The sequence below is a fragment of the Sminthopsis crassicaudata genome, chromosome 2 (genome assembly GCF_048593235.1).
Source record: "Sminthopsis crassicaudata isolate SCR6 chromosome 2, ASM4859323v1, whole genome shotgun sequence".
Taxonomy (NCBI): domain Eukaryota; kingdom Metazoa; phylum Chordata; class Mammalia; order Dasyuromorphia; family Dasyuridae; genus Sminthopsis; species Sminthopsis crassicaudata.
Genome location: NC_133618.1, coordinates 367,398,470 through 367,423,922, shown reverse-complemented (window position 1 = coordinate 367,423,922; position 25,453 = coordinate 367,398,470). Strand labels below are relative to the sequence as shown.

General features: G+C 35.0%; 2 protein-coding genes across 2 annotated transcripts in view; one reads left to right on the top strand and one right to left on the bottom strand.

Moving 5' to 3' along the window:
* Positions 1–11,553: 11,553 nt before the first annotated feature.
* TDRD9 (tudor domain containing 9) overlaps positions 11,554–25,453 on the top strand; it is a 175,209-nt gene continuing 161,309 nt past the window's right edge. Inside the window, exon 1 of the mRNA XM_074291060.1 lies at positions 11,554–12,131. Within this exon, the coding sequence (XP_074147161.1) occupies positions 11,653–12,131 (479 nt within the window). The 5' untranslated portion in view covers positions 11,554–11,652. The remainder of the gene's footprint in view (positions 12,132–25,453) is intronic.
* Positions 19,088–21,452, bottom strand: RD3L (RD3 like). Its single transcript, XM_074285142.1, has 3 exons — positions 21,047–21,452; positions 20,309–20,615; positions 19,088–19,614 (listed from the first exon to the last, which is right to left on the bottom strand). The coding sequence occupies exons 2-3, from the start codon at positions 20,605–20,607 to the stop codon at positions 19,317–19,319; spliced, it is 597 nt and encodes a 198-aa protein (XP_074141243.1). The 5' UTR covers positions 20,608–20,615; positions 21,047–21,452; the 3' UTR covers positions 19,088–19,316.

The window sequence follows — 25,453 nt, the reverse complement described above, 5'->3', positions numbered from 1 at the left end:
TCACAATTTCTGTATTCCCTTCTGCTTAGCTTACTCCTTTTCTTTTCACTTTTCGCCTCCCACTTTTCAATGAGGTGGAAGAAATTTCATTATAAATCAAATATGTGTAAGATTTTTCTCTTTAAGCCAATTCTAATGAGAATAAGATACACACTACATTCATCCCCCTCCATTTTTCTCTCAGATATTAATAGGTATCCTTTGCCTCTTCATGAGATGTAGTACCCTCACTTTACCCTTTTTCTGGTAAAATTTCCTTTCCATCTCTAGTTTCTAGAACAAATTATAAATGTTTTCTTTATATATCTTTATAGCAGAAATATAGTTCCCAAGATTTCTTTTTACCTTTTTAGTTTTCTCTTGAGTTCTATATTTGTAGATCAAAGTTTTTGTTTAGTTCTGTTTTTTTCATCAGAAATAGATGAAATTCACTTATTTCATTGAATGTCCATTTTCTTCCCTGGAAAAATGCTCATTTTGGCTGTGCAAGTTAGTTCTGGCTGCATTCCAAGTTCTTTTGCCTTTCAGAATATCAGATTCCAGGCCCTTCAATCCTTTAATGTGGATGCTGCTAGATCCTGAGTTATTCTTATTGTGGCTCTTATTGTGATTTTTTTCTAGCAGCTTGCAATATTTTTTCTTTCATGTGATAATTTTGAAATTTGGCCACTATATTTCTTGATGTTTTGATTTTAGGATCCCTTTCAGTAGGAGATTGATGAATTCTTTCAATGTCTATTTTACCCTCTGTTTCTATAATATCTGGGCAGTTCTCTTTGATAATTTCCTGGAAAATAGTGTTCTATTTTTTCAGTTCTTTTTTTCATCATATTTTTCAGGAAGTCCAATAATTCTCAGATTATCTCTCCTAGATCTATTTTCCAGGCCTGTTATTTTCCGAAGAAGGTATTTGATATTTTTTTCCATTGTTTCATTTTTTTGGTTTTGCTTGGCTGATGCTTGGTGTCTCCTTAAGTCATTTAATTCTGTGTTCAATTCTGATTTTTAATGAATTATTTTATTCACTCACTTTTAAAATATCTTTTTTCTAATTTTCCAATTGAGTTTTTGAGTTGTTTTGTTCTATGGAATTTTTTTTCCATTTCGCCAATTTTATTTTTTAGAGAGCTATTTTGTTTTTCCAACTTACTAATTCTGTTTTTCAAGTATTTGATTTCTTTATCCACTCTATCTTTAAGTGAGTAGGATGACTTATCCAGACTTTCTTGCCAAGCTTCTCTTTCCTTTTCCCATTTTTCTTCTAGATTTCTTGTGAGAGCCTTTTAAATTTCTTCTATGAGAGTCTTGTGTGTTGAGGACCTGATCATATCTCCCTTTGGGATTCATCTGGAGACAGTCTGTTTTTAGTTTCCTCAGGGTTTAAAGTCTGCTCTCTATCAGTGTAAAAGCTATCAATAGTTAGAGTCCGTTTTAATTTTTTGCTCATTTTGTCAAAGAAAAGTAAAAGAAAACAAACTAACCAAAAATATTGCAGTCTGCTAATTTTTTGGGGGGTGGGGGCTGGATGGTATTATGGAGCTTTCTCTACAGACTGCAGGGGGCAGCAGTGAGGCACTAGCAGGACAGCAATGGCTGCTCTTCATCTGCACTCTGAGATTTTGAGTGACTCCTTTCTTGTACTTACATATCCAATCTGTTACCTAGTCCATCATTATTACCCTAGGGACATCTCTAGTATATGCCCCCTTCTCTTCATTCACACAGTCACTGCATGGGTGCAAGCTCTCACTTCCTCACACTTAGATTTGCTACTATTGCAGTAGCCTTCTGACTGGTCTTCCTGCTTTCAGTCATCTCCTACTTCAGTTTATCTTCCACTCAGTTGCCTAAATAATCTTCAAAGTGCATAACACATCACTAACTAGTCATTAATCTCCAGTGATTGCCTCTTATGCAGTATCAAATTTCTCTGTTTGGTTCTTAAAACCCATTACAACCTAGCCTCTGCCTCCCTTTCCAGGTTTAAGCTTTTTCCCCCCTCCATCTCTACAAGTCAGAAAAACTTGGCTTTCTAGCTATTTCGTTTATTTATTTATTTTAATAGTTTTTATTTACCAGATATATGCATGGGTAACTTTACAACACTGACAATTGCCAAACCTTTTGTTCTAATCCCCCCATCCCCCCATGGAAGGTTGACCAATACATGTTAAATATGTTAAAGTATAAATTAAATACAATATATGGATACATGTCCAAACAGTTTTTTTGCTGGGTGTAGCTGGTTCAGTTCATTACTGATCTGTTGGAACTGATTTGGTTCATCTCATTGTTGAAAATGGCCACATCCATCAGAATTGATCATCATATTGTTGTTGAAATATACAATGATCTCCTGCTCCTTTTCTAGCTATTTCTTAAACAGGAAACTATTTGCCTACTCTGTTTTTACTTTGGCTATCCCCCATACCTAGATGTATCTCCCTCTTCATCTCCACTTTCTGACTTCCTTAGAGACTTAGCTTACATTTCATCTTCTGCAAGAGGCTTCTCCCACTCCATTCCTCTCAGCCTCAACTGCTGACTTCCCTTTGGGCTTATCTCTCATTCACCCTGTGTATATCTCATTTATATGTAGTTATTTACATGTTGTCTATTATAACATGAACTTCTTGAGATCAGAGATTGTTTTTGCCTTTTCTGAAATATAGTAAATGTTTAAGAAATGCTTATTGATTAATGATTGATTTTTGAGAGAGCTAGATGCCCCAGTATATAAAGCTCCGGGCCTAGAGTCTGCAAGTCATTTAATTTCTATAGGCTACTCATCAATAAAACAGGAGTGAAAATAGAAACTATTTCTCAGAGTTGTTGTGAGGATCAAATGAGATATTTTGTGCTTTGCAAACCTTAAAATGGTATATAAATGCTAATTATTACTATTATTTCTATTATGTATCAGAGTTTGACCTCACTCTGAGGCTAGGTTTCTATAATAATATAATAATAGCTAGTATCTGTTGTTTCAGTCATGTCTCATTCTTCATAACCTCATTTGGGTTTTCTTGGTGAAGATACTGGAAAAATTTGACATTTCTTTCCTAAATTCATTTTACATATGCGGAAACTGAGGCTTAAACAGGGTTAAATGACTTGCCCAGGGTCACGCACTTATTTGAAATATGTGAACATATTTGAATATTAGGAAGATGTTTCTTCTGATTCCAAGCCCTGTACTCTATATACTGTACCATCTAGCTGCCCCAACTCGCATTTACAAAATGCTTTAAGATTTGCACATTTTACACGTTATCTCATCTGATCCTTAAAAGAATTCTGTGAAGTAAATGCTATTATTATCATTCTCTTTTTTCATATAAGGAAACTGAGTTTGAGAAAGATTAAGTGTCTTCTCCTGGGTCACACAACTAATAAGTAAAGGGAAGATTTCCACTGTACCACCTAGCCTCCTGTTTAAGTCTAAGTATTTAATATTTTATTTCATTTAATTCTCATAACATTTTCATGAATTAGATTGGGGTTGAGAATGTCTGATTCATGGGGTGAATAAGTCCCATGAAATCATCTGGTCTGGCCCTGTCAAGGCAAGCACAAGTGATGATGAACTGAAAGCTAGGTATAACAATTTCCCACTACTTGTGTTCTTGAAGTTATAATTTTGGATGGCCTTCAAATGATGTTATAAATATCCGATTGGCCCTTGGAAGAAAAAAGATTCTCTACCCCTGAATTAGATGGTACAATGCTATTCTCCATAATTGACAAATAAGAAAGTAGACTGAAAGAAAGCAAGGGATATGTTCAAGATCACATAGCTAACAGATAAGCTTAACCCCAAACCCAGAATTCTTTTCAAATTTTGCCTTATCATGTTTTCCCTATCACCTTTTTTATATACAACAGGGTAGAAGGTGATAGGAAAAACATCTACCACTCATTTCTAATCTTACCTTCATAGATTTCAGGCCACTTGAAGGCAGGAACTGGGCTATTTTTATTCTTTTTAATTCCAATGTCCAGTCTAGGATTTTACACATATGGAGCAATTATTCTGTTCTACTCTGGAAACACACTACTATATGTGAAATAATACTGTGCTTTGAAAACTTTAAAGCTTTATATAATATGCTATTATTATAATTACATATCAGAATCTAGACTTTAGCCCAGGTCTCCCTGATTTTGTGACTAGTATACTATAATAATACTGCTAGTGTTTGTTATTGTTGAGTCATTTCAGCTATGTCCAATGCTTTGTGACCTCATTTAGGTTTTCTTGGCAATTACAAATTTCTTCCCCATAGGATTAAGGGGAATCCTTCTCCAGCTCATTCTATAGATGGGGAAACTGAGGCAAAAAGGTTTAAGTGACTTGCCCAACATCACACAACTACTAAGCATCTGAGGGCCTGCTTTGAACTCAGGAAGATGAGTCTTCCTGACTTCAGACCCATCAGTCTATGCATTGTGGCTCCACCTCATTATCCTGTGATAGTTAGCTATTACTACTGTTCACCTAATATTAAACAGCAAATATAATAGCTATGTAATAAGCCTAGACTGTGCTATAAAAATGAAAACATTACCTAATACATAAAAATTATAGCTTAAGGAATATATATATATATATATATATTTAAGGATCTAGTACAATAGACGTGATTTTAGATAAATATCAAGAGCAGGTTATTCAACTGCAGCAAGGTAACCTCCATCAGACATTTCACATGGACTGATACAGTTTTTCATGTTTATCATGAAGTCCAACTACTATCACCACCTCTGGACACAACTTGTGGCAAAACAGCAATACAATGTAGATCACTTGGGCCTTCAGATTTTATATAGAAGTCTAGTTTCTTATACATTAGTACTCCATGCTTCAGGACTCTGCATAGTGATGGTCGAGGATATAACTGATTAGATTCAAATTTAACTGAGAATTTTTTATTTTTATTATACAAAACAACAAAGGCTCTAGATCTGGCATGTCTTCTTATCTACTTTACAAAACCAGAGCAACAAGAATCTCCTTTCCCTGGTATAGACATTATGCAGCCATAATCCCAGGGAGATTTGGCCATTCAAACAGGTTAAGAATATAAAACATTGTTGTTCAGTTGAAACTTGGTGATCCTGTGGACCATATTATGCAAATATTGTCCAAGGGGTTTTCTTGGCAAAGATTCTGAAGTAGGTTACAATTTTCTTCTCCATAAGATTAAGGGGCTAAATGACTTGCCAAGGGTTTCAACTAGTAATAATTGGAGGCCACATTTGAACTTGGGTCTTCCTTCCTTCAGGTACGGCCTGGAAAGAAAAACTAGGTATTATCATATTTTTTTTTTTTTGAAGACTCAACCAATATTTTTTTTGTTCTTAATAGTATTTTATTTTTTCAAATACATGTGTAAAGATAGTTTTCAATATTCATTTTATTTTTAATTTATGAAATAAAATAAGCATTTTTATAACATAGTATAAAAAGATGATTGCACATGAAACTGCAAATCTATTATGTACAATTTACCATTCCTTTTAAACATATAACAAAAAATTTCCTTGTTTTTCTTCCTTTCCCTGCCCTAGAAATGACTACCATGAAATATAAATATGTATGAATGTGTGTATATATATATACATATATTGCATATATATTTATCAATATTCATTTTTGTAGGACTTTGTGTTCCAAATTTTTCTCCCCCTTCCTTAAGGTGGAAAGCTATCTGATACAGGTTAAATATGTGCAGTCTTTTTAAACATAATTCCATGTAAGTTGTGTTATGCAAGAAAAATCAGACCCAAAAGGAAAAACCAATGAGAAAGAAAAAGCCAACAAACAAAAAAGGTGAAAATACTATCCTTTGACCCACATTCAGTCTCCATAGTTTTCTCCCTAGATGTGGACGACATTTTCCATCCCAAGTTTAACCAACAAACATTTATAAAGAGCTTACTATGTGCCAGGAATTGTGCTAAGCACTAAGAGTACAAAAAAAAGAATCTCTGCCTTCAGAGAGCTTACAATTTCATGGGAAGACAACAAGCTATCTACAATGTAAGTAAGAAATAATTAAAAGACGGAAGGCCCTGAAATTAAGAGGGGTTGGGAAAAGTTTAAGTTGGGACACAGGAAACAAAAAAGAAACACAAATATTGTATGAATATTGGGATCAACTAATAATATAAACACAGGACAACTAGGTAGTACAGTGAATAGAGTACTGGCCCTAGAGTCAAGTAGATATTAGTTCAAATATGAGTGAAGATACTACTACCTGTGTGAGGCTGGGCAAGTCTTAGTAACCCTGTCAGTCTTAGTAGGAAGAAGGCCAAAGCTCTCTCCTTACAACCTTGTGCCTCACCAAATGGCAACAATTAGGAATCAAGATTAGACAGCTGAAGAAAAATGGGAGTGTCTGAAGTTAAACTGAATGCATGCCACTTTCCTTACATATCGCCTCCCTCTGCAGGTTATTTGTTTGTGTAGCCAGACTCCTCTTATGTATGTGTATCTTTTTGAGCAACAGGTTAAGGCTAACACAAACTTTCTGGCCAATTGGCCTCCCATTCCCAGCACTCTTTCTTTTACCTCTTACAACTCCATTCTAAAACTCCTTTGTTGTTTTTACTTTATTCTTTCTCCAAAACCCTTATCTACTGAAGCTCCATCATTCACTGCTGCTCTGGGTCTCTGAATAATAATAATAATAATAATAATAATAATAATAATAATAATAATAATTTCTAGCATTTATATATGTGCCAAGGTACTTATTAAACATTTATTAAACACCTACAGGAAGCCAGGTACATGCTGGGAATACAAAAAGAGACCAAAAAATTCCTATCTTTAAAAAGCTTTCAGTCTCATGAAGAAATAGCATGCAAATGCATATATTTAAGGCAAGCTCTATAGAAGATAAATAGGAAATCATCAACTGAGGGAAGACACTGAAATTAAGAGGGGTTGAGGAAAACTTTCTATAAAAGGCAAGATTTCAGTTAAGGTTTAAAGAAAGTCAGGAAAGTCAGTAGTTAGAGCAGAGGAGAAAAAACATTCTGGACATGGGGAACAATAGGAGAGAATACCTTGAATTAAGGGATGTAAGAATCATGTTTATGGTACAGCCAGGAGGCCAGTGTTACTGGATCAATGAGTAGGTGTCAGGGAATAAAGTGTAAAAAGACTGGAGGGGTAGAAGCAGGCTAGGTGCTCAGTAGCAGAGAAGATAGTAAGGTCTGATGATCCTTCCCCAACCTTTTTCTTTTTTTCCTTTTCCTTTTCCTTTTCTTTTCTTTCTTTTCTTTTTTTCCCTTACTTCCTTCCTTCCTTTCTTTCTTTTTCTTTCTTTCTTCTGAGGCAATTGGGATTAAGTGACTTGCTAGGTTCTCGTGAACCTGATTTGAACCAGGTCTTCCTGACTTCAGGGCTGGTACTCTATCCACTATACCATTTAGCTGCCCTTCCCCTTTTTTATCCTAGAAAGATTTATAGTTGGTGATTCCTTGCACATGAAAGGAATGTGAATGGCCACATTTATCCTTAACCTAGGGGTCTGGTGGATCCTAAGTCCATTTGCCACTGGAGATTGGGAAGAAGCAATCCTGGTGGGCAGGGGTTGGGCTGGGCATATGGGGGGGTAATATGTTTGGCAATGATCATCATATTTTCAATTATTTTATTAACCAGATAAACAACTCATACAGCTGATATGTAAATAACTGTTCAAGAAACTGTCAAGACTTTTCCTTTTCTTTTTTTGTCTGGAAGAATTATTTTTTTTCAGTAGTAAAGAGAGCAAAGATAGTTTTTAATATTCACCTTTGTAAAACCTTGTGTTATAAGTTTTTCTCCTTTATTTTTTCTTTTCTCCCTTCTCAAGACATCAAGCAATCTAAGTTAGAAGTGCAATTTTTCTAAACATTTCCATTGTTATTCTGCACAAGAACACAGCTCAAAAGAGGAAAAATCATGCTAAGGGAACCCCCCCCCCCAAGAAAACAACCAACAACAAAAAGATGAAAATGCTATGCTTTGATTCACATTCAGTCTTCGTAGTTCCCTCTCTAAATGCAGGTAGAAGTCTATTGGAATTACCTCATTAAGACCTTTCTTATTCCCTTTACAAAATCATCCTAAATTACCTAGGCATGGATGCAATTTGGATAGTGAATTTTTAAAATATATTCTTCATTCAAGAGTGGAGGCCATGTGTGTTTCCCCTCCCTTCCGCTATGCTCTATCAGGGTCTCCATCTCTAAATGAATTTTTCTGAGAAAGTATATAAAAATGTGCATTCTTTTTCATTTTTTTATTCCATTCTCATCACTGCTCCAGCAACAGGAGCCTGAGTCATGAAAATCACCACCAAACTTCTCTAAGTCTCAAGGAGGGGGCATTTAGCAGCTCTAGAGAGGAAGGGTAGGGGAGGGTAGCTTTGGCATTTTTAGTCCTTGTCATCACACAAAGTAGGTCTTTAACAAATATTTGTTGATTTAAATTGTATTCTGGTTCCAAAATGCAGTTTCCTTTCCATGACAATAAATTAACATAACTTAGGGGCTGTGACACATGAAAGCATTTGAGCAATGATGCAGAAGGAACTCTGGATTTAGGGTTAGAAAATTAGGGTTCAAAAAGCATATTTTCAATATGTGATTTGGGACAAGAACGAGCCTCAGTTTCTCTATTAGAAGAAACAGTTGGACTAAATGATCACTACATTTTCTTTCATCTCTAGAGCTCCACTCAGAGACACCTCAGGCTATTTTCTAATACTCAGGCCTGCTTCTGACTTCCCTCTTAAAATTCATTTCTGAGTACTGACAAACACCTGTCTTCTACAATCCTAGATTATATGAAGTAGTTTACTATTTCGTGTCATTCTTCTTGATTCCTATTCTTTTTTATGCTCTTTAGAAGGTGTCTCAAAAGTTTCAGTGAAATTTTAAGCTATTAAAACTTAAAACTTCACTAACTTTTGGGGTATCTTGTATGTGCTGTTGTACATGGGGGAGAGTTGGGTTCCTCTGTGACCATGTTAAGTGAAAGTCTCATTTTGTAGATTTGAGCCTTCCTTGTAACAAAGATTAAAAAAGAAAGAAAAGTTTAGCAAAACTTCCATCTTGATCACCTCTGACAATACATTTGATATTCTATTTTGATAGCACCTCATCTTTGTAATGGAAAAGAAGTACATTTTCTTGCCTCTTCTTTTTGTAGCCATAACAAGATTTCTTTAAATTCACTTTTCTCTCCACTTGCTCTTTTATGAGGTGATAGTACTAATAACCACAATCACTCTTCCCCATAATAAGTGATATATAAAAGTTAATTATTATTTTCAATATTGATTCTAATAGATGTGGGTGTATAAGCTACTATTATTTTCATAGTGCTCCATTTGTATATACCTATTGTAAGCACTCAAGCATAAGATGGCTAATATTAAATGAAATGATATTTCTTGTTGCCTTTGAATACATGATTAACTCAACTCTGCCAAATAATCTGTTCTGAACAGGACATCAAATATACTAGATATACTACTGTTCACAGTCTTTCCATTATGGCAGAAATTTCTAGAATTTATTTTCTGTGGACATAGTCCAGAGCCAAAGCCACATAAATCACGGAAGCAGAACTTTGTTCAGAGAGTTTGTTCTTGAGGTTTAACCAACTTTTCCTTCTCCCTGGTTAAAGGGGATTCTAGATGAGACTAGAACTAGAGGCTCATATTACCATAAACTGCATCTTTAAATTTGTTATAGGATTTGATCTTTCTTTCTCCCTATGCCTTTATTCTTTATTCTAAAGTTCGTCTTTACAGAGTGGACAGAGTCCCAAAGAGAAGTGAAGACTTGCCCAAGCTTGTGCAGGTATTAAATAGATAAACTGGGATTGGGCTGTGAGATGCTTGAGGTCAGAGATTGTGGTACTCCTTATTTTGGGGTCCCTAGGGCTAGCCTCAGTCCTATTCACATAGTAAGTGAACAGAAAGTGTTTGTTGAATGTTTTTAGCTAAGATTTTAAGTACTGTTTTAAAGTTTATAAAACATTTTCTTCAAAACACGAAGATAGTAGAGTAAGGATCATTTTCATTTTACAGATGATTGCAATAGCACTTGATAAGTGTTTTAGTGTGTTAGGAGAATTTAATGAGAGGAGGAAGTCAAGAGGAGATGACTGCGTCTTTTGTAATGTAATTGTATCTATTTGTGTGAGTCATTTCTAGGCCCTTAGGAACGGACACTCACAGCTTCCTAGGTTTCCTTGAGGAGCTTCTTATAACAATAATCAAGTAAGATCAACTATGCAGAATATATTTAAAGTGATTGGCAATCAGTGGAGAGAGTGCCAGACCTGAAGTTAGGATGACATCTTCCCGAGTTAAAAACTGGCTTCAGACATTTACTTGCTGTGTGACCTTGGACAAGTCACTTAACCCCGTGCCTCAGTTTCCTTATCTGTTAAAATGAGTTGGAAAAGGAAATGGCAAGCTGCTTTCCATTATCTTTGCCAAGAAAATCCCAAATGGGGTGACAAAGAGTTAAACCCAATTGAACAAATTAAATGGCCATTTGTTTTCTAATTTTCTAAATTTCTAATTTCTAACTTCATTTCTTTTTTTTTTCTAACTTCATTTCTAATGAAGTCCGTAATAAATATTTAATTCAATTGTATTTATTTTTGCTGATCAATCCAACGATCCGATAGAATTATAAAGGACTCATGAAAAATGCTATCTGCCTCTAGAGAGAGAACTGAATTTTGAATGGAAATTGAAGTATTTATTTCCACTTTGTTTTTTTCCCACGCTTTTTTTTTTCTTTTCAACATGATTAATACGAAAATATTTTTCATGATTTTACATGTATAATTGACAAATTGCTTACCTTCACAATAGGTGAGGAAGGGACTGGAGACATTTGGCATTCGAAATAAAAAAAACTTAATGTTAAAAATTTATTTAGAAAACACAAATACTCTCGTCGCCTGGGGTGTATTAAATTCCATTTTCAGGTAACCTCGGATGAAGGTGGGAAGCCTCACGGCAATCCCTTCGGCAGGAAACCCAGGAGACTGGGAGACTTCGGCAGTGGTACCCGGGAAGACCGGTAAGGCCTAGGACACCCGCTTTGTTTCAAAAAGTGGAGCCTCAAGAGGCACGTGGCCAGAGGGCCGCCTCGCGTGTTTGTGTACGGGAGGAGGTGGGGAGGAGGGGAAAAGAAGGGGGGAGAGTGTAGAAGGGAAGAAGTAGGCGTGGGCCGTGGCGAACTTGCACTTGCGCACGTGCGCAGTCGGTGAACTTTGAAGGAGGGGGCTGGGAACTTCTTTCTGTAGAGCTTTCCCCATTGCCAGAATTTCGGAGATTTCCAGGTCCAGGAAAGAGGGTTCTTTGAATCCGGGAGTCTAGGAAGGACTGCACTCGAAAGGACCTGGTGGCGCACGTGCCGGGGCAAGGAGCCCCACCCCGTTGGGGAGGGCGGGGCTTGGGTGGGGCTTGGGGGGCGGGGCTTGTAGCCAGGCATCTCTTTCCCCACCGTCGTTTTGTTCCCACCAGACGCTCAGCGACGCCCTTAGGGCTAGGACGCCCCTATTTTCGTGCTCAGTCTCCTGGGCTCTGCGACTGCGTCTGCCCTCCTGTCGGCTCAGACCTGACCATGCTGCGCAAGCTGACCCTCGACCAGATCAACGACTGGTTCACCATCGGCAAGACGGTGGCCAACGTGGAACTCCTGGGGTCTCCGCCCACCTTTCCCGCCGGCCCTCCTGGAATTGGGGTGCAGGCTCATCATGCCCAGGTCCAGGCTTATGCCCAGGCCCAGGCTCAGGCCCAAGCTGAGATGGAGGCAGAGGCCCTGGCTCAGGCCGAGATGGAGGCGGAGGCCTTGGCTCAGGCTGAGGTGGAGGCAGAGGCCTTGGCTCAGGCCGAGGCCGAGGCTGAGGCCGAGGACGTAGCCGAAGTCGAAGCTGAGGCCAAGGCTGAGGCGGAAGCCGAAGCTGAAACTGAAATCGAGGCGAGGCCGGAAGAAGAGGAGAAAAAACCACTAAAGAGTAACCAAGCGGCATTGGGATCAGATGGCAGCGTCGTCAGCGAGGAGGCCCGTGTTCCAGCCTTGGCCACTTCGGTGGTCGGCGGGTAAGGGGCCCTAATCAAGGGATTAGGAAATTTAGAAATGGGAAGGGAAGGTGTGCATTTGGGAGACAGCAAAAGAGGAAAAGCACTCCCCATTTGGGGTACTTTTTAAAAGTGTTTTATTAATAATCTCCTTTTCCTCTTCTTTTTACATCTATCATTCTTTGTAATCACTTGTAAAAATGTAGTTACTATCTGGTTACAACAAGCATTTCTCAAGTGCTGCTTCTCTTCGAGAACAGTGGGAATTATTCTAGCTCTTAGGCCTAGATGTAAGGGTGCTCCTTTTTTAAGCGTTGTTTTCCATTAGGTATGGTAGATGTGTTATCCTTCCCTCGCTAGTTGTAGTAGGTAATAACAGTGTAGCCAAGTTTTCCGAATATAAACATTAGACTTTTGGTTCCTTTGGTTCTTCAGTCCATTAGTGCTTATCTTATTTTTAGTTTTTTCCTCCAACAGTGATTCTTGCATTGCTCTGTTTTTCTCTCTGCTGTGTTATAATTTACTCAGTGTTAGCCTTGGGATAGTGTGAGGAAGTTGGTGTGAGTATTCTTTTTGTTTTACAGAGGAAGAAACTGAGATCCAAACGCTGATACATTAAGGGTTACACAGCCAGTAAGGATTTCCAAGGCCGGGAAGAGGCTGCATTTATTTATTTATTTATTTTTTGCCTGCTTTCTCTCTGATACAGCATTTCTTCCCTCTCCCTGCCCCCCCCCTTTTCAGTTTCTTAAAAAACAAACAAACAAACAAACAAAACAAAACAAAAAAACTTTTATATATTTGTCACAAAATGAAAACATTACATTCCACTAAGAAGTTTAAGTTGTTTTCTGAACTTAAGTTTCTTTTGTTTAAAACCCAAGGCATTTTCAGTGTGTTGTAGGATTATAGATTTAGGGATTGAAGTGTGACCCAAGAGGTGGTATGAAGAAACTGAGACCTAAAGAGAAGTTGTATGTTTTAGAGCTGAATTTGAGGTCAGAGTCTCTTGACTTGATTACTCATAATGAATTTGATTCCTGCTGAGGTTGGTGAGAGAAGAGTGATGATAATTGGTGATAAGCAAATTATTTGGAGTGTATTTTTTTAAATAGAAGAGTTCTTAAACAGAAAGTAATGAGAAACTTAACTATTTACATCAGAGAGATCACATCATTCTCCTTACCTCAGGATCTTGATTCAGCTCCCTCCAGTTATTTGCCAAAACTTGCTGTTTCTACCTACACTATTTCTTGTTCCTGATCTCTGGAGTCATTCAACTACCATCTTAGTTCAAGCCCTTATCATCTCTGGCTTAGTTTACTGTAGTAGTGTCTGATTAATACATTCTTTATATCTTAGGTGTCAAAGTAAGTGCTGTTAGAACCAGATTAAAATGTAGTAGGAAAATATTTAATAAAATAAGTGGTATATACACATGTCACATTTAACATATATGTATATACACATAGTTTCTCTCCCCCCACACACACTATGTTCTGCCAGGAGCTTTATAGGTGATTTAGTGGCCCCAGTTCTATTTAAATTTGATTAAATTTAAATGATGTCAAATCATTGCTCTATTCTGTCATCCAAGTGATTTTAAACACAGATTTGACTCACTCGCACTCAAATTCCACTGGCTTCCTACTATTTCTGGGATTAAATGTAAACTTTTTTTAGCTTTTAAAGTTCTTTTCACGAGTTGGCCTCAACCAGTCTTTCAACCCTCAATGTACTTTATTCCCCATCTCACAATCTTTAATCTATCCAAATTGGCCATTTCTAACTCTTGCTCATTCTTGACATTCCGTCTTCCATGCCTAAAATGTTCACCTCACATAACATCTTTGTCCAAGATGCAGCTCTAATACTGTTTTTTATACTAACAGTGCTGATCTTCCCCCCATTCCCAACTGCTTGTACTCTTACTACTACTTATGTTATTTCTCCAATTAAAAGTGATGTCTTTCTAATGTTCAGTTACCTTTTGAGCTATTTACAGACTAGAGGCATGCCCATCCTATTTAACTGAGAGGAAAAGAAGTCACTATAATGGAACTCAGAATTTGAAGTCAGATTACTTGGGTCAGATTACTGTCTGTCACTGACTGACTACTTTTGTGATCTTGGACAAATGTCACTTTGTCTCCCTAGGCCTTTGTTTCCTCATGTGTAAAATGAAGAGCTCGGGTTTGATGACTCAAAGGACCTTTTTAGTTTTAATCTGTGATCTTATTAAGACATAATCTTTTCCTCTTCATACATATCATAACAATTTGACTTTTTGTTGCTCTTATATTTTACCCTGCATCCTACTCATTTCTTAGGAATTAAAGCAGCATGTAGTCTAATCACTTCTTTTCACAGATGGGAAAACTCAGGTCCAAAGAGTAGCAGTAATTCATCCAAGAGGACAAAGGTATTATGTAGCTGGGATTTTAATTTTTTTGTTTCCTTATATAGTGTTAGATCTTGAATCCAGGGTCTTTTTGATAGTTTTCATCTTAATATCTTAAACGGTGAGCATAGTGCCTTGTACATACATAGACATATTGACCACACATTCGTTGAATTGTCATGTTTCTATAGTGCTTTAAACTCTACAGAACATTTATCTAATTGAAACCATGCTAATTCCCTTCTCATTAATCACCAAAAAACAAACAAACCCAAAACAAACAAACAAAACTGCAGAACTGTTGGGGAAATGGCATAGCCTTGAATCAATAAGAGATATGGGAAATTATTGTTGTGACTTGCTAAAGATTAAAACATAGTAATTTTCGCATGGGCATTAGTTAAGTGTAACCAAGGGCCATATTTCTGGTAGTTCCAGGACTTTCTAAGAATTTACCGTTTGCTCTTTGCCACTGATATTTCCTGGGAATGGAAAGTTCCTATTCTATTTTCCTGCCATCTTTTGTCATGTATTTCCTCTCTTTTGTGAATAAACTCCTTTAGGGCTTCTATGATAGGTGTCATTTCCTTTCAAGATCTATTTCATGCTTTTTAACTCTCTTTAATCTGACTTCTGATTTCATCATTCAGCCCAATTGTTCTCACCAGCATGGTCTCTTAAATGTTTAAATCTACTGGCCTTTTAATTCTCATACTTCACCTTTCTGCAGACTTTGACACTTGAATATTTGCTTCTTCCTAGTTATTCATGAAACTACTCTCTCTCTCCTATTTCTGTCTCTCCTTTATCCAGGTCAAGCCTGCAAAGTGTGGCTATCACCCAAGGCTCTCTCCTGGGACCACCTCTTTACTTCCTTTTAACTGTTTTTCTTGGAAATCTTGTCAGTTTCCATGGATTCAATTATGATCTCTATGCTGATGCTTCTCACAGTTGTTTACCTAGCCTTGCATCTCCAGCTGCCAATTGGACATCTCATACTGGATGTTCCATGGACGCCTTCAGTTCTACATGTCTAAAACCAAATTTGTTATCTTTCTCTCCAAACCCTTCCTGATCCAGACTTCCCTATTACTGTTGAGGGCCCAGCCAATCAGCCTCTTTATGTATTTATCATCTTCAGCTCCTCACACTCCTTTATCCCTAACCTCCCAATATCTGATCGATTATTGGGGTTGAGGTTATCTTTGTAGCATGACTGCTTTCTCTGCTCTGACACTGCTACCACCCTGGGGCAGGCCTTCCACATCCTTTGTGCCTAGACTGTTGCAATAGCCTGCTGGTTGATCTCCATCACAAGTTTCTCCCCACCCTAGTCCATTCTTTATTTGGTTGTCAGAATGATCTTCCTAAAACCTAAAACATGGATCTGCCCACATTACATCCCCCACCTCACATATGTATTTAGTAAACTTCATTAATAGTCATCTCAAATATATAATCCTGTTTGGCATTTAAAACCTTTCCTAACCTGGTCCCTTTCTACCTCTCCAATCTCTTTCTCCAACTTGACCCATATACTTGACCCTACAGTGAAAATGGCCTCTTTGCCTTGCCTTGCACAAGTTTCCTAACTCCAGGCATTTTCACTGGCTATTTCTCATAGCTGGAAACTCTTTATTTCTGCCTCCTGGTTTCATTCAAGTCCCAGTTAAAATCTCTTTTATTCTGGAATTACTTTTTCTTGGTTTCTGTTAATTCCAATGCTCCCTCTCTTTGATTATTTTCAATTTAGCCTGTATTTAGCTTACACAAAATTGTTTACATATTGGATTAAGAGAAGAGACGATTTTCTCCTTCATTATATCCCGAAGAATATAGTATATTGCCTGGCACCTAGTAAATGCTTAATATGTGTTTATTGACTGAGTTACTAATTGTTGTGATTCTACTCAAGTCACTTAAGTTCTCAGTGCCCTAGGCACCTCTATTAATAAGATTGAAATACAGTTCTGTCTATGTTGAGGGAGTTTCCTCACTGGAAGTTTCCCAGTGAAATCATAAATCCCTTCCTTCCCTTCCCTACTCTCACCCTGCACCCAAACAATTTATTTGTAAGCATCACCTTTTGGTAGTGATTGCTTTATCAATTGTAGGTATAGTTATTATATAAAAATTTAAATAAAACTTTTAAAAAAGCTAAATGGATTAACACTTCCTAGCTGTGTGACCCTGAGCAAGTCACTTAACCCCAGTCTCAGGAAAAAAAAAAAAAGCTAAATGGATATGGTGATTTTACTCCTTAGAGCATTGTTTCTCAAAATTGAAGGAAATGTGAAACACACCTTAAGTCTGCTTAAAAAAATGAACCATATGTTATTTGTTAATAGGCATAAAAATAATTTGAGGATTTTACCACAAGCATAAAAGATTTGTTTAAGCTGAAAAATAAGAGCTGCTGCAAAAAAGTATAGAGAAATAGCAAGCTTCTCCTTTAGAATGTCTGAAGTATAAGAAATACATATCTTGTAAAATTTTGTTTTAGATAGTACTATCCTAGATAATCACTTCCTTTTTATTTCCCCTGAAAATTTTGGGCAGGAGCACATAGCTATAATTATACCTTGATTATCTTATTTGTTCTTCAGGTTTTTGAAAAGCTTTGATACTCTGAGGAAATTAATTTCAGTGTTAATTTTATATTCAATCATAAATTTTGATTAGCAAAATTTTAATTTTAATTCTAGTTTAGACTTGGACTTTTTGCATTATTGCCAAGGAGTTTACCATCACTGAACTTTTATTAAGCATCACTATGTAAAGAATGCTGCACTAAATGCTAGAGGAAATCAATTGATTTGTTAACCAGGAACTCCCCTAATCCACCTCTATAACTATAATGCTAAATGGTAATTAGTTCAAAATAAATATTCTGGTGTTAGTGGATAGAATTGTAATTACAGATTCTTGAGTTTGAGGGGCTTCAAAGGTCATCTAGTCCAAACTCTTACCTTGTTAGGGATGTCGTAAAAGAGATTTCTTTTAAGTAGTGATCCTGCGTATTTTCTTACAAAACTTTTAGTAACACAGAACACAGGTGCTTAGGGAAGAAACTCATTTCACTTTTAGTTATTAGGAAGGTTAGCCTTTAAGCCCAAACCAAGTTTCTTTACAACTTCTATTTATTGATCTTTTTTGTCTACCTTTCCTGGGCCCAAGGGAGAAATTTTTATGAAGACTGAGTCTGTCTCCTTTTTATGGTCTTAATAAGTTTTATCAAGTAAGAGTGAATATAGGTAATTTTAAAAAGATCTTATTTCTGATTTAGGGATTAGAAAAGCATTGATAGAATCTTATTTAATATTTCTGCAACTCTGAATTGCTGGTTTTTCCTCTTTCAGTAGATACTTTGAAACTCCTCAAGGAACAGGCTTGTGGGTCAGGGTTCGTTTAGAGCACTTTCTATTTGGAATGGCACAGAGAATGGGCCATTACATAGATGGAGTTCTCAGAACAGACTTGAGTCTTCAATATTTGTTTTGTGCCCATGCACTCTTAAACGATGCTACATTCTTCCTTTTTTCCCTTCTGGAGCTGGAAGGAACTGAGACTTTAATCCAACCCCTTATTTTATATATAGATGAGGAAATGGAGATATAGAAAGATAGAGTAAATGTGCCTAACTTAAGATAGTTCCTTTTTCAGAGACTTGCATCAAAAGACCACAGACTTTTGTTTTTCTCAAAGACTTAAGCTACTCCAGAAAGAGATGTCATAAGTAACAAATACAAGGGGAAGAGAGAAAAGATATTAAAAAAGGAATTTTTTGGGCTTTAGTTGGATCCATAGATGGATTTATTTATATGAGGGTCATATTGATTTTGGTCTGTCCTTGTAGACACATTTGTGGATATTACTGCATTTGAGATTTAATTAAAACAAAACCAAATAATTTTAAAAAAGTTTTTAAGGGGAGAAACTTTGGAGCCTGTGCATTTTTTTCTTCTCTGTACAGAGGTTTTAATTTTGGAATTTAATTAGTTTTTGTTTATATGTTTATTTAAAGATAGAACTCCAGTTTTAGTTTGTTTCACTTATTTACTGACCTTAAGCACTTTACACTTCTTAAATGGTTAAGATTCATGAGCCTTTTTTCATTCTTTCATCAAATTATTATGAGTTCCTAAATTATAATCTTAAACATTGTTAGGTTATTTTCACATTTCATTTGCGCTGAGAAGGAAGTTTACATGAAGTAAAATGATGTATTGTTTTTGTTCCAGGAGACAATCAACTATTAATGTGGTTAAAATAAACTATTAATGTGGTTAAAACCCATTCTTTTTTTTTTCCAGTTAATCTGGAGATTATATATGTATTTTAGGATTCTTCTTGTGTTTCTGACCATTGTTATGTTGTGAGTACAATAGATAATAACTTTAAACCATTCACTTTATTCTACATGGCACTTCTTTATATAAATATTTTTTAAAAAATTGTCCTTGCTATCCATACTTTACAAAGTGTTGATTACATTTTAAGTACATAAAATTACTTTGTTTTATGTAGCATATGCTAGAGGTATGGTAAAAAAAAAAACAACAAAAAAACAAAGAAATATTTCAAACATTTACTTAAAAGAGCCACCATTTCCACTTTAGTTAAACTTTACAATTTTTGGTACAATAACTAAGGATAATTTTAATTATAGAAAATATAAGGGCATCCATAAAAATTGTAGACTTTTTATCTTGTAACAAAGAGAAACAGAATAACTACATTTTCTTATTCCTAAGCTATATTTCATATTGTGGGTTCAGATAAATACTATGATGATGATGAGTAACTTAAGTTGATTGATAGTAATATGGCAGATTCCATATTCTCTGTGAGAATGTAGGGAACATATTTTTGGTGTTTTTATCAATGTAACTTGAAATAGTAGGAATTTCTTCTTTATCTGAATTCTTGGTACTTTCACCTAGAACTCCATAGTGGACAGAGCAATTTGTATTCTGTGTGTCTTCCAGTTCCTCTTGTTGACTTTGTTTTTCTGAATTGGTTAGAAAATCTCTTAGTACTTGCTTGAAGATATAGACTATTTCCCATGGCAAAACGTCATTTTCTGCTAAAACTTCTCGAAATCTAGAAGAAAAACTAATAATGAATATCTCGTTTTGAAATACTTAAGGTATTTGTAGTTTCATTACAAAAAAAATGCACAGAACCTTAGTGAAAGAGATTTTTGTACATTTTAGGATTACATATTTCTTGTATTTTTAGAAGAATTAGAATCCATTAAAGTTTTGTTAGTTTTCACTTAATGTTTTGTTGATGTGAACTGACTTTTACCCTGAAGGTGTGTAGAAAAAAAAATATGAGTTCATTCTCTTCCATCCTCCTTATGTGACCTTTGAAAGCTTATGCAAAAAAGTGGAAGATTTCTGATACTTAAGTAGTTATTGCTAAGGAACACAGTGACTTATCTAAGTAATTAAAAAAATTAATTCAATACCATTACCACCTTTAGGATTATGATTTATTTAAATGAATCATTTCTAAGCTTGAAATCAATATTAAATAATACAGAAGCAGGCAATAGTGTAGAAACTGTGTAAAAGATAGTACTTGTTATAGAAAAGAATAAATCATATTTTCTTTTGAGCCATGCATCAGCATAAAAATGTAATTCATTTGCAAGGAATTTATAGTTGTTATCATGTTTGATAAATATAGTTAAAGAATTTGCATAATTGCTTAGGATTTCTAGTCTTAAGTATTTAGGGAGTTTAAGACTAATGTCTGTAAATATCTTAAAAAAAGAATCCTGTATTTGTACCTGCTGAGAATAGTTCCAGTCTGGCAAGGTTGAACTTGTGAGCAGAGAACTTCAAGCTGTCTTTGTTCAGTGGCTGGGATAGTTGCTTGGGGATTCTGGTAGTTTTTTAGCCAGTTGTAATCTACACCAACTTTTTTCACTTTTTGTTCATTTTCAATCTCCTGTATTAATCTCTCACGTTCTTTTAGGTGCCATGTCAGTTCCCGAAGCAGAGTCTTGGTTACTACATCTGAGCCTGGATAGTGTGTAGATTTATGGGATTCTCTTTTTGACCACTTCATCCAACTAAAAAGTGGCATTTTATAATCTGGAAAATCACATAAAATTATTAATTGGAATTTCCTAATTGGGATAATAGACTCTAGATATTCTAGGGCAGACTTGAAAGTGTTTGATAAATTTGCCATGGATTTGTCATAGAGTAATATTTCATTGTACAAGTTCAGAATAAGATTGGAAAAAAGATATTATGAAATCTTCTAATACATAATCAGTTTTTGGCCAACAGGCAAGATAGCTTAAAAGTCTTGACAAACTTAGATTTTGTTCTCATAAATGTTGTCATATAGCTAGTATAGCTTTCCCACTAGAATTATTCCCGTTGTCATCTTCTAAAGTAACTGATAATATTTACTACCATTAGGACTAGCAATTAAGATTTAACATTTAGAAGAGGATTATTTAAGAATAGGGTTTTTTTGACCTGTGTTTTGTGAAGAAAAAAAATGGAAAACATACCTGTTAAGTTGTTACTGTCCAATGTGATAGTTGTGCTTCAAGGAGTTTTGCTTGAAAGAGATTTTATTCAGTCGTATCCTGTTCTCTTGAATGTGTCCACTGTTGAGAGAAGCAGTCTGTCTTATTTAATTAACTTTAAACTGAATTCTTGCTAAATTACTTTCTCTGTTGGGAATATGGTTTTGATTTCTCTGTTGATGAGGCTGCTGCTTAATTCACCTTGTTAGATTAAAAAATACAACCGATTTTATTCTTCATGAATTCCATTAAAATCTATCTTTTGAATATCTTTTGAATGTAGTTTTGCCTGTGGAAGCAATCTGAAACGAGTAGGTACAGATACAGATGTTTGTTTCAAAATGCTTGCAAATATATTGTTGATAGTGAGATGAATAACAGTAGTCTGAAGCAACTACAAATGTGCTCCTAGCTAAAGTTAAGACTGTCGCATGATGTGATGCGTTGCTGTGCATAGCTGTAGGTCACAGTTTAGTGCTGTATTTTTATGCCTGTAGAGCTCTAAAAATAACCATGTTGCTTTTATTCTGTAGCTAAACTTTCAGGCCATTTGAAAGCCAGGTCATTATTTTCTTTAATTGAAGATAGAGAAGTAAATTAGACTTTATTATTAAAACTTGAAAAATAAACGGTAGGATTCCTTTGCCAGTGAAATACTGTGAAAACTCATTTTTATTAAAAGAGCAGATATAGTCAAAGAATCCTGAGCAGACAGCCTCTCATGTGATTTTTAGCAATTTGGGATTATTTTTTCTAAATAATAATTATTTTTTGTTCATATGTTTGAATGATTATAAATTTTTATTAACATTTCAAATATTTTAAGATGTAAACTTTGAAGTATAGAACATGTGCTTTAAATTCTTTTAAAAGTCAGATGATCCTAGTAAGGCCATTATAATACTTAAGGGTCAGAATATTAGCACTTAAAGTGCATTGATAAATCATACCAGAATAAAATATGAAGGCCTAGCATATTAAGCTTTGTAACTATATATTTTTTCCTTTTTTGAGAATTAAAGGCAAAATGTTAGGTTTTAAAAATATTTATTATTTGCTATAGGGAAATATATCATAGATTGCAAAGGTCACTTTGTGATACTGCTTTGTGGATAAGGTCTTTTCTTTTGAAAGTACACTTTTTCTTTATTACATTTTTCCTTTGCATGTTTAATTGAATTACAGAACAGTAGGCTTTGTAAAGCAGACCTAGATGTCATGCAACATAAAGAATGATGTGTGTGGCCATTACTATAGCTGATATTACTTGTACTTTGGGAAAATTCAGATGTCAGGATTCATTATATTCAGCTGGAAGGCTTTCACATTGCATTGTACATGGTACTATGAAAAATGAAAGGAGTTGGGTTTATAATGACAGAAATGTCCTACCAAATTTTCTGATAAAACTTAAATGATTCTCCCCACCTCTTTCTTTAAACTATCTGGTTGCTACTATTTTTTCCCTGAAAATGTGTGACTTAAAACAGAAGCATAATAGAGTAGACTATTCCTAAAGTGAGTGGATTGTAGGGAGATATATATGTACATATATATATATATATATACATATATATATATATATATATCTTTACATGTCTGTGCACATATGTATACAAACGACATGTATAGACATGTGTCAATATATGTGCCTAAAGACACAAACACACAAGTGTATGCACACACATCATTATGCACAAACACACAAGTGTATGCACACACATCATTATGCAAATACTCATAGGTCTATATACATATGTGCTTATGTATGGATATAAGTCCAGTCTCCTTAATTTTAAGACTTTTCTCAGTTGAAGCATTGCTCTTGGGATAAAAATAACAAAAGGATAAAATAAATTGGATAGGGAAATATATTAAAATAATTGAAGGAAATGTATAATTCAACAAAAGAAAATATACGTGTGTGTATACACACACACACACACACATATACAGAGAGAGAGAGAGACAGACAGACAGACAGAGACAGAAAAAGAAGGCGGGGAGATAGATGAAAGAATAGTTTGAAAATATAAATTAATACTGTACCTGAGAACGAAGAACATTGGTGGGAATAGCAAGTAGCAAAATAGAGTGAAGACCACTAAATAGATTTTTAAAAAGGACAAACTTAGAATGTATAGATCTAAAAAGCAACTAACAAATATTCATGAGATGTCTTGCATCTGTTCCAGACAGATTTGGAAAACAGCAGGAAACACAAATCTTAGAGTAATTGGACTTCTAGATTAAAACACTGAAAAAGAAGAAAAGTTAAATACTGAGTTTTGAATAATTTACTGAAAAGAACTGTAGCCATCCATCTTGAATTTCCTCTTCCAGGTTCTTTTAAATTGCCTCAGTACAGTTTTCTTTTCTACTTTTTACTTTAAATTTTGGAGGAAGAGGCCTTTCTATTGGTAAACAACAGTCTCTTTAGACTTTTCTCTTTTGGCAGCTTGCTCTTTCAGTCCTTTACCTCTTATTTTTCAAGTCTGCCTTTTATCTACTTCTTCTATAGGGCTTACAAATCCTATGATCTGCCTTGATCTACTTAAAATAAAACCAAAAAACTTTTTGTTACCATTCTTTCAAGATAATCCTCTGCATTTACTTTTGTTAGTATTATTTTTCTTGGACTATTGCTAGCTTTATAATTGGCCTTTCTTTTTCTACTCTCTTCTACTCTTTACCCCTTATTTCACATAGCTGCCAAATTGATGTTCCTAAAGCATATATAACTGCTGTTCAAGAAGTCGCAGTGGCAGCTCTTGAATTAAAACACAAAATTTTCTTAGGCACTTAAATCTTTCACATTATCATTAAAAAAAAAAAAACTTATTGAAAAAAAATCTTATTGATGCAAATTCAAAATACATAACTAAATTTAACAATCCTTTAATATATACAATTCTGCAAGTATTGTAGGTAAAGGTCTTCAAATGTAAAGGAAAGGAAATTTAAATGACATAAGACTTTTCTGCCCAATCCAAAACTGAAGAAGATAATTCATTAATATATTCTAAAAAGCAAAAGAAGTTCGAGATGCAATTCAAAATAAAATAGACTATAAACCTGAGTATAATAAAGAACAAATGGATGCTCAATAAATAAGAAGCATTCCTATCCTTCTCTCACTCTACTGCCAAAAAACAAAACAAAACAAAAAACATACCCCAAAAAAACCCAGACCTGGGCAGATTATATATGATTTACAAATACCATAAAATTTTTTATACATAATTATTTAGTTTGTTTTACTTAGGATTTATAACTTCCTCTTTTTTTTCTCTTTCTTCTCTTTTTCCCCTTTTTATTCATATTTTTCTTTTTTAAGGATTGTTTTGGCTGTCTCAAAAATTTTGGTATGATGTTTTCTTTTTGTCATTCTTTAGTGAAATTTTCTATTGTTTTTGTGATTTATTCCTTATTAAATTATTTAGGCTTTTCATCTTTAGGCATTTAATGAATATAATTTTTATTGTGTTATAGTCAATAATATTTTATTGACTACATAATTGTTTTGTAAGGTTTTTAAATACTTAATTCATATTTGTTTTGTAAAGGTGCCTTGCGGCAACTTTAGAAGTAAGTATAATCCTTTTTATTCTCATTTAATTAACAGAAAGCTATCACATCTTAAGTTTTCAAAAATTCTATTCATATCCTTTTTAGTAATTTGTTTGTTAAACTTGACTGAGTCAAGTAAATAGGCACACTAAGATGACCAAATATTATAGTTTTATTGTTGCCTTTTTCTCTCTTGTAACTTGCCCAGGAAGTGTTAAATGTCTGAGGCCAGATTTGAACTCAGGTCCTCCTGACTTCAGGCTATCCACTGTGCCACCTAGCTGTCCCTCATTTATTATTTTTTAATGACTTCCCAAACTCTTATATCTTAAAGCATTTGCAAACATTCTGTAGCAATTCCATTCTCTCCCAGGAATTCACAATGTTCTGTTTTATTGAGTAATGTTTCAATTTCCTTTGTCAATTTTGGGGGTTGTTTGAAATTTTGATAGCCTCTTCTGTTTCCATATTTTTCTGGTTGATTTATCAGTTTGTGCATAGGTTTTAGCTTGAGTTTTCTTCGTTGTGAGATCTTTGTTGACTTTGGTCAGGGTGAACCTGAAAACTGTCTTGGTTTCCCACATTCAGGCCTCTGGTGACTTCTGTGGATATAGGATTGTCCTTTATTGTATTCTCTCTTTAACTTTAAATCTGATAAAGCTCCATCTCACAGCCTCTTCCCCTTAACTCCCTTGGTGTTGCCACCTCGTCCCAGTTTCCCTTTCTTAAGTTATTTAGTTCTTTAGTTGAATGCTAACAGTCTGACTATATAGATCATTTTCTTTCTCTACAGAGTTGCATAGAATTGAGTTTCTGTTT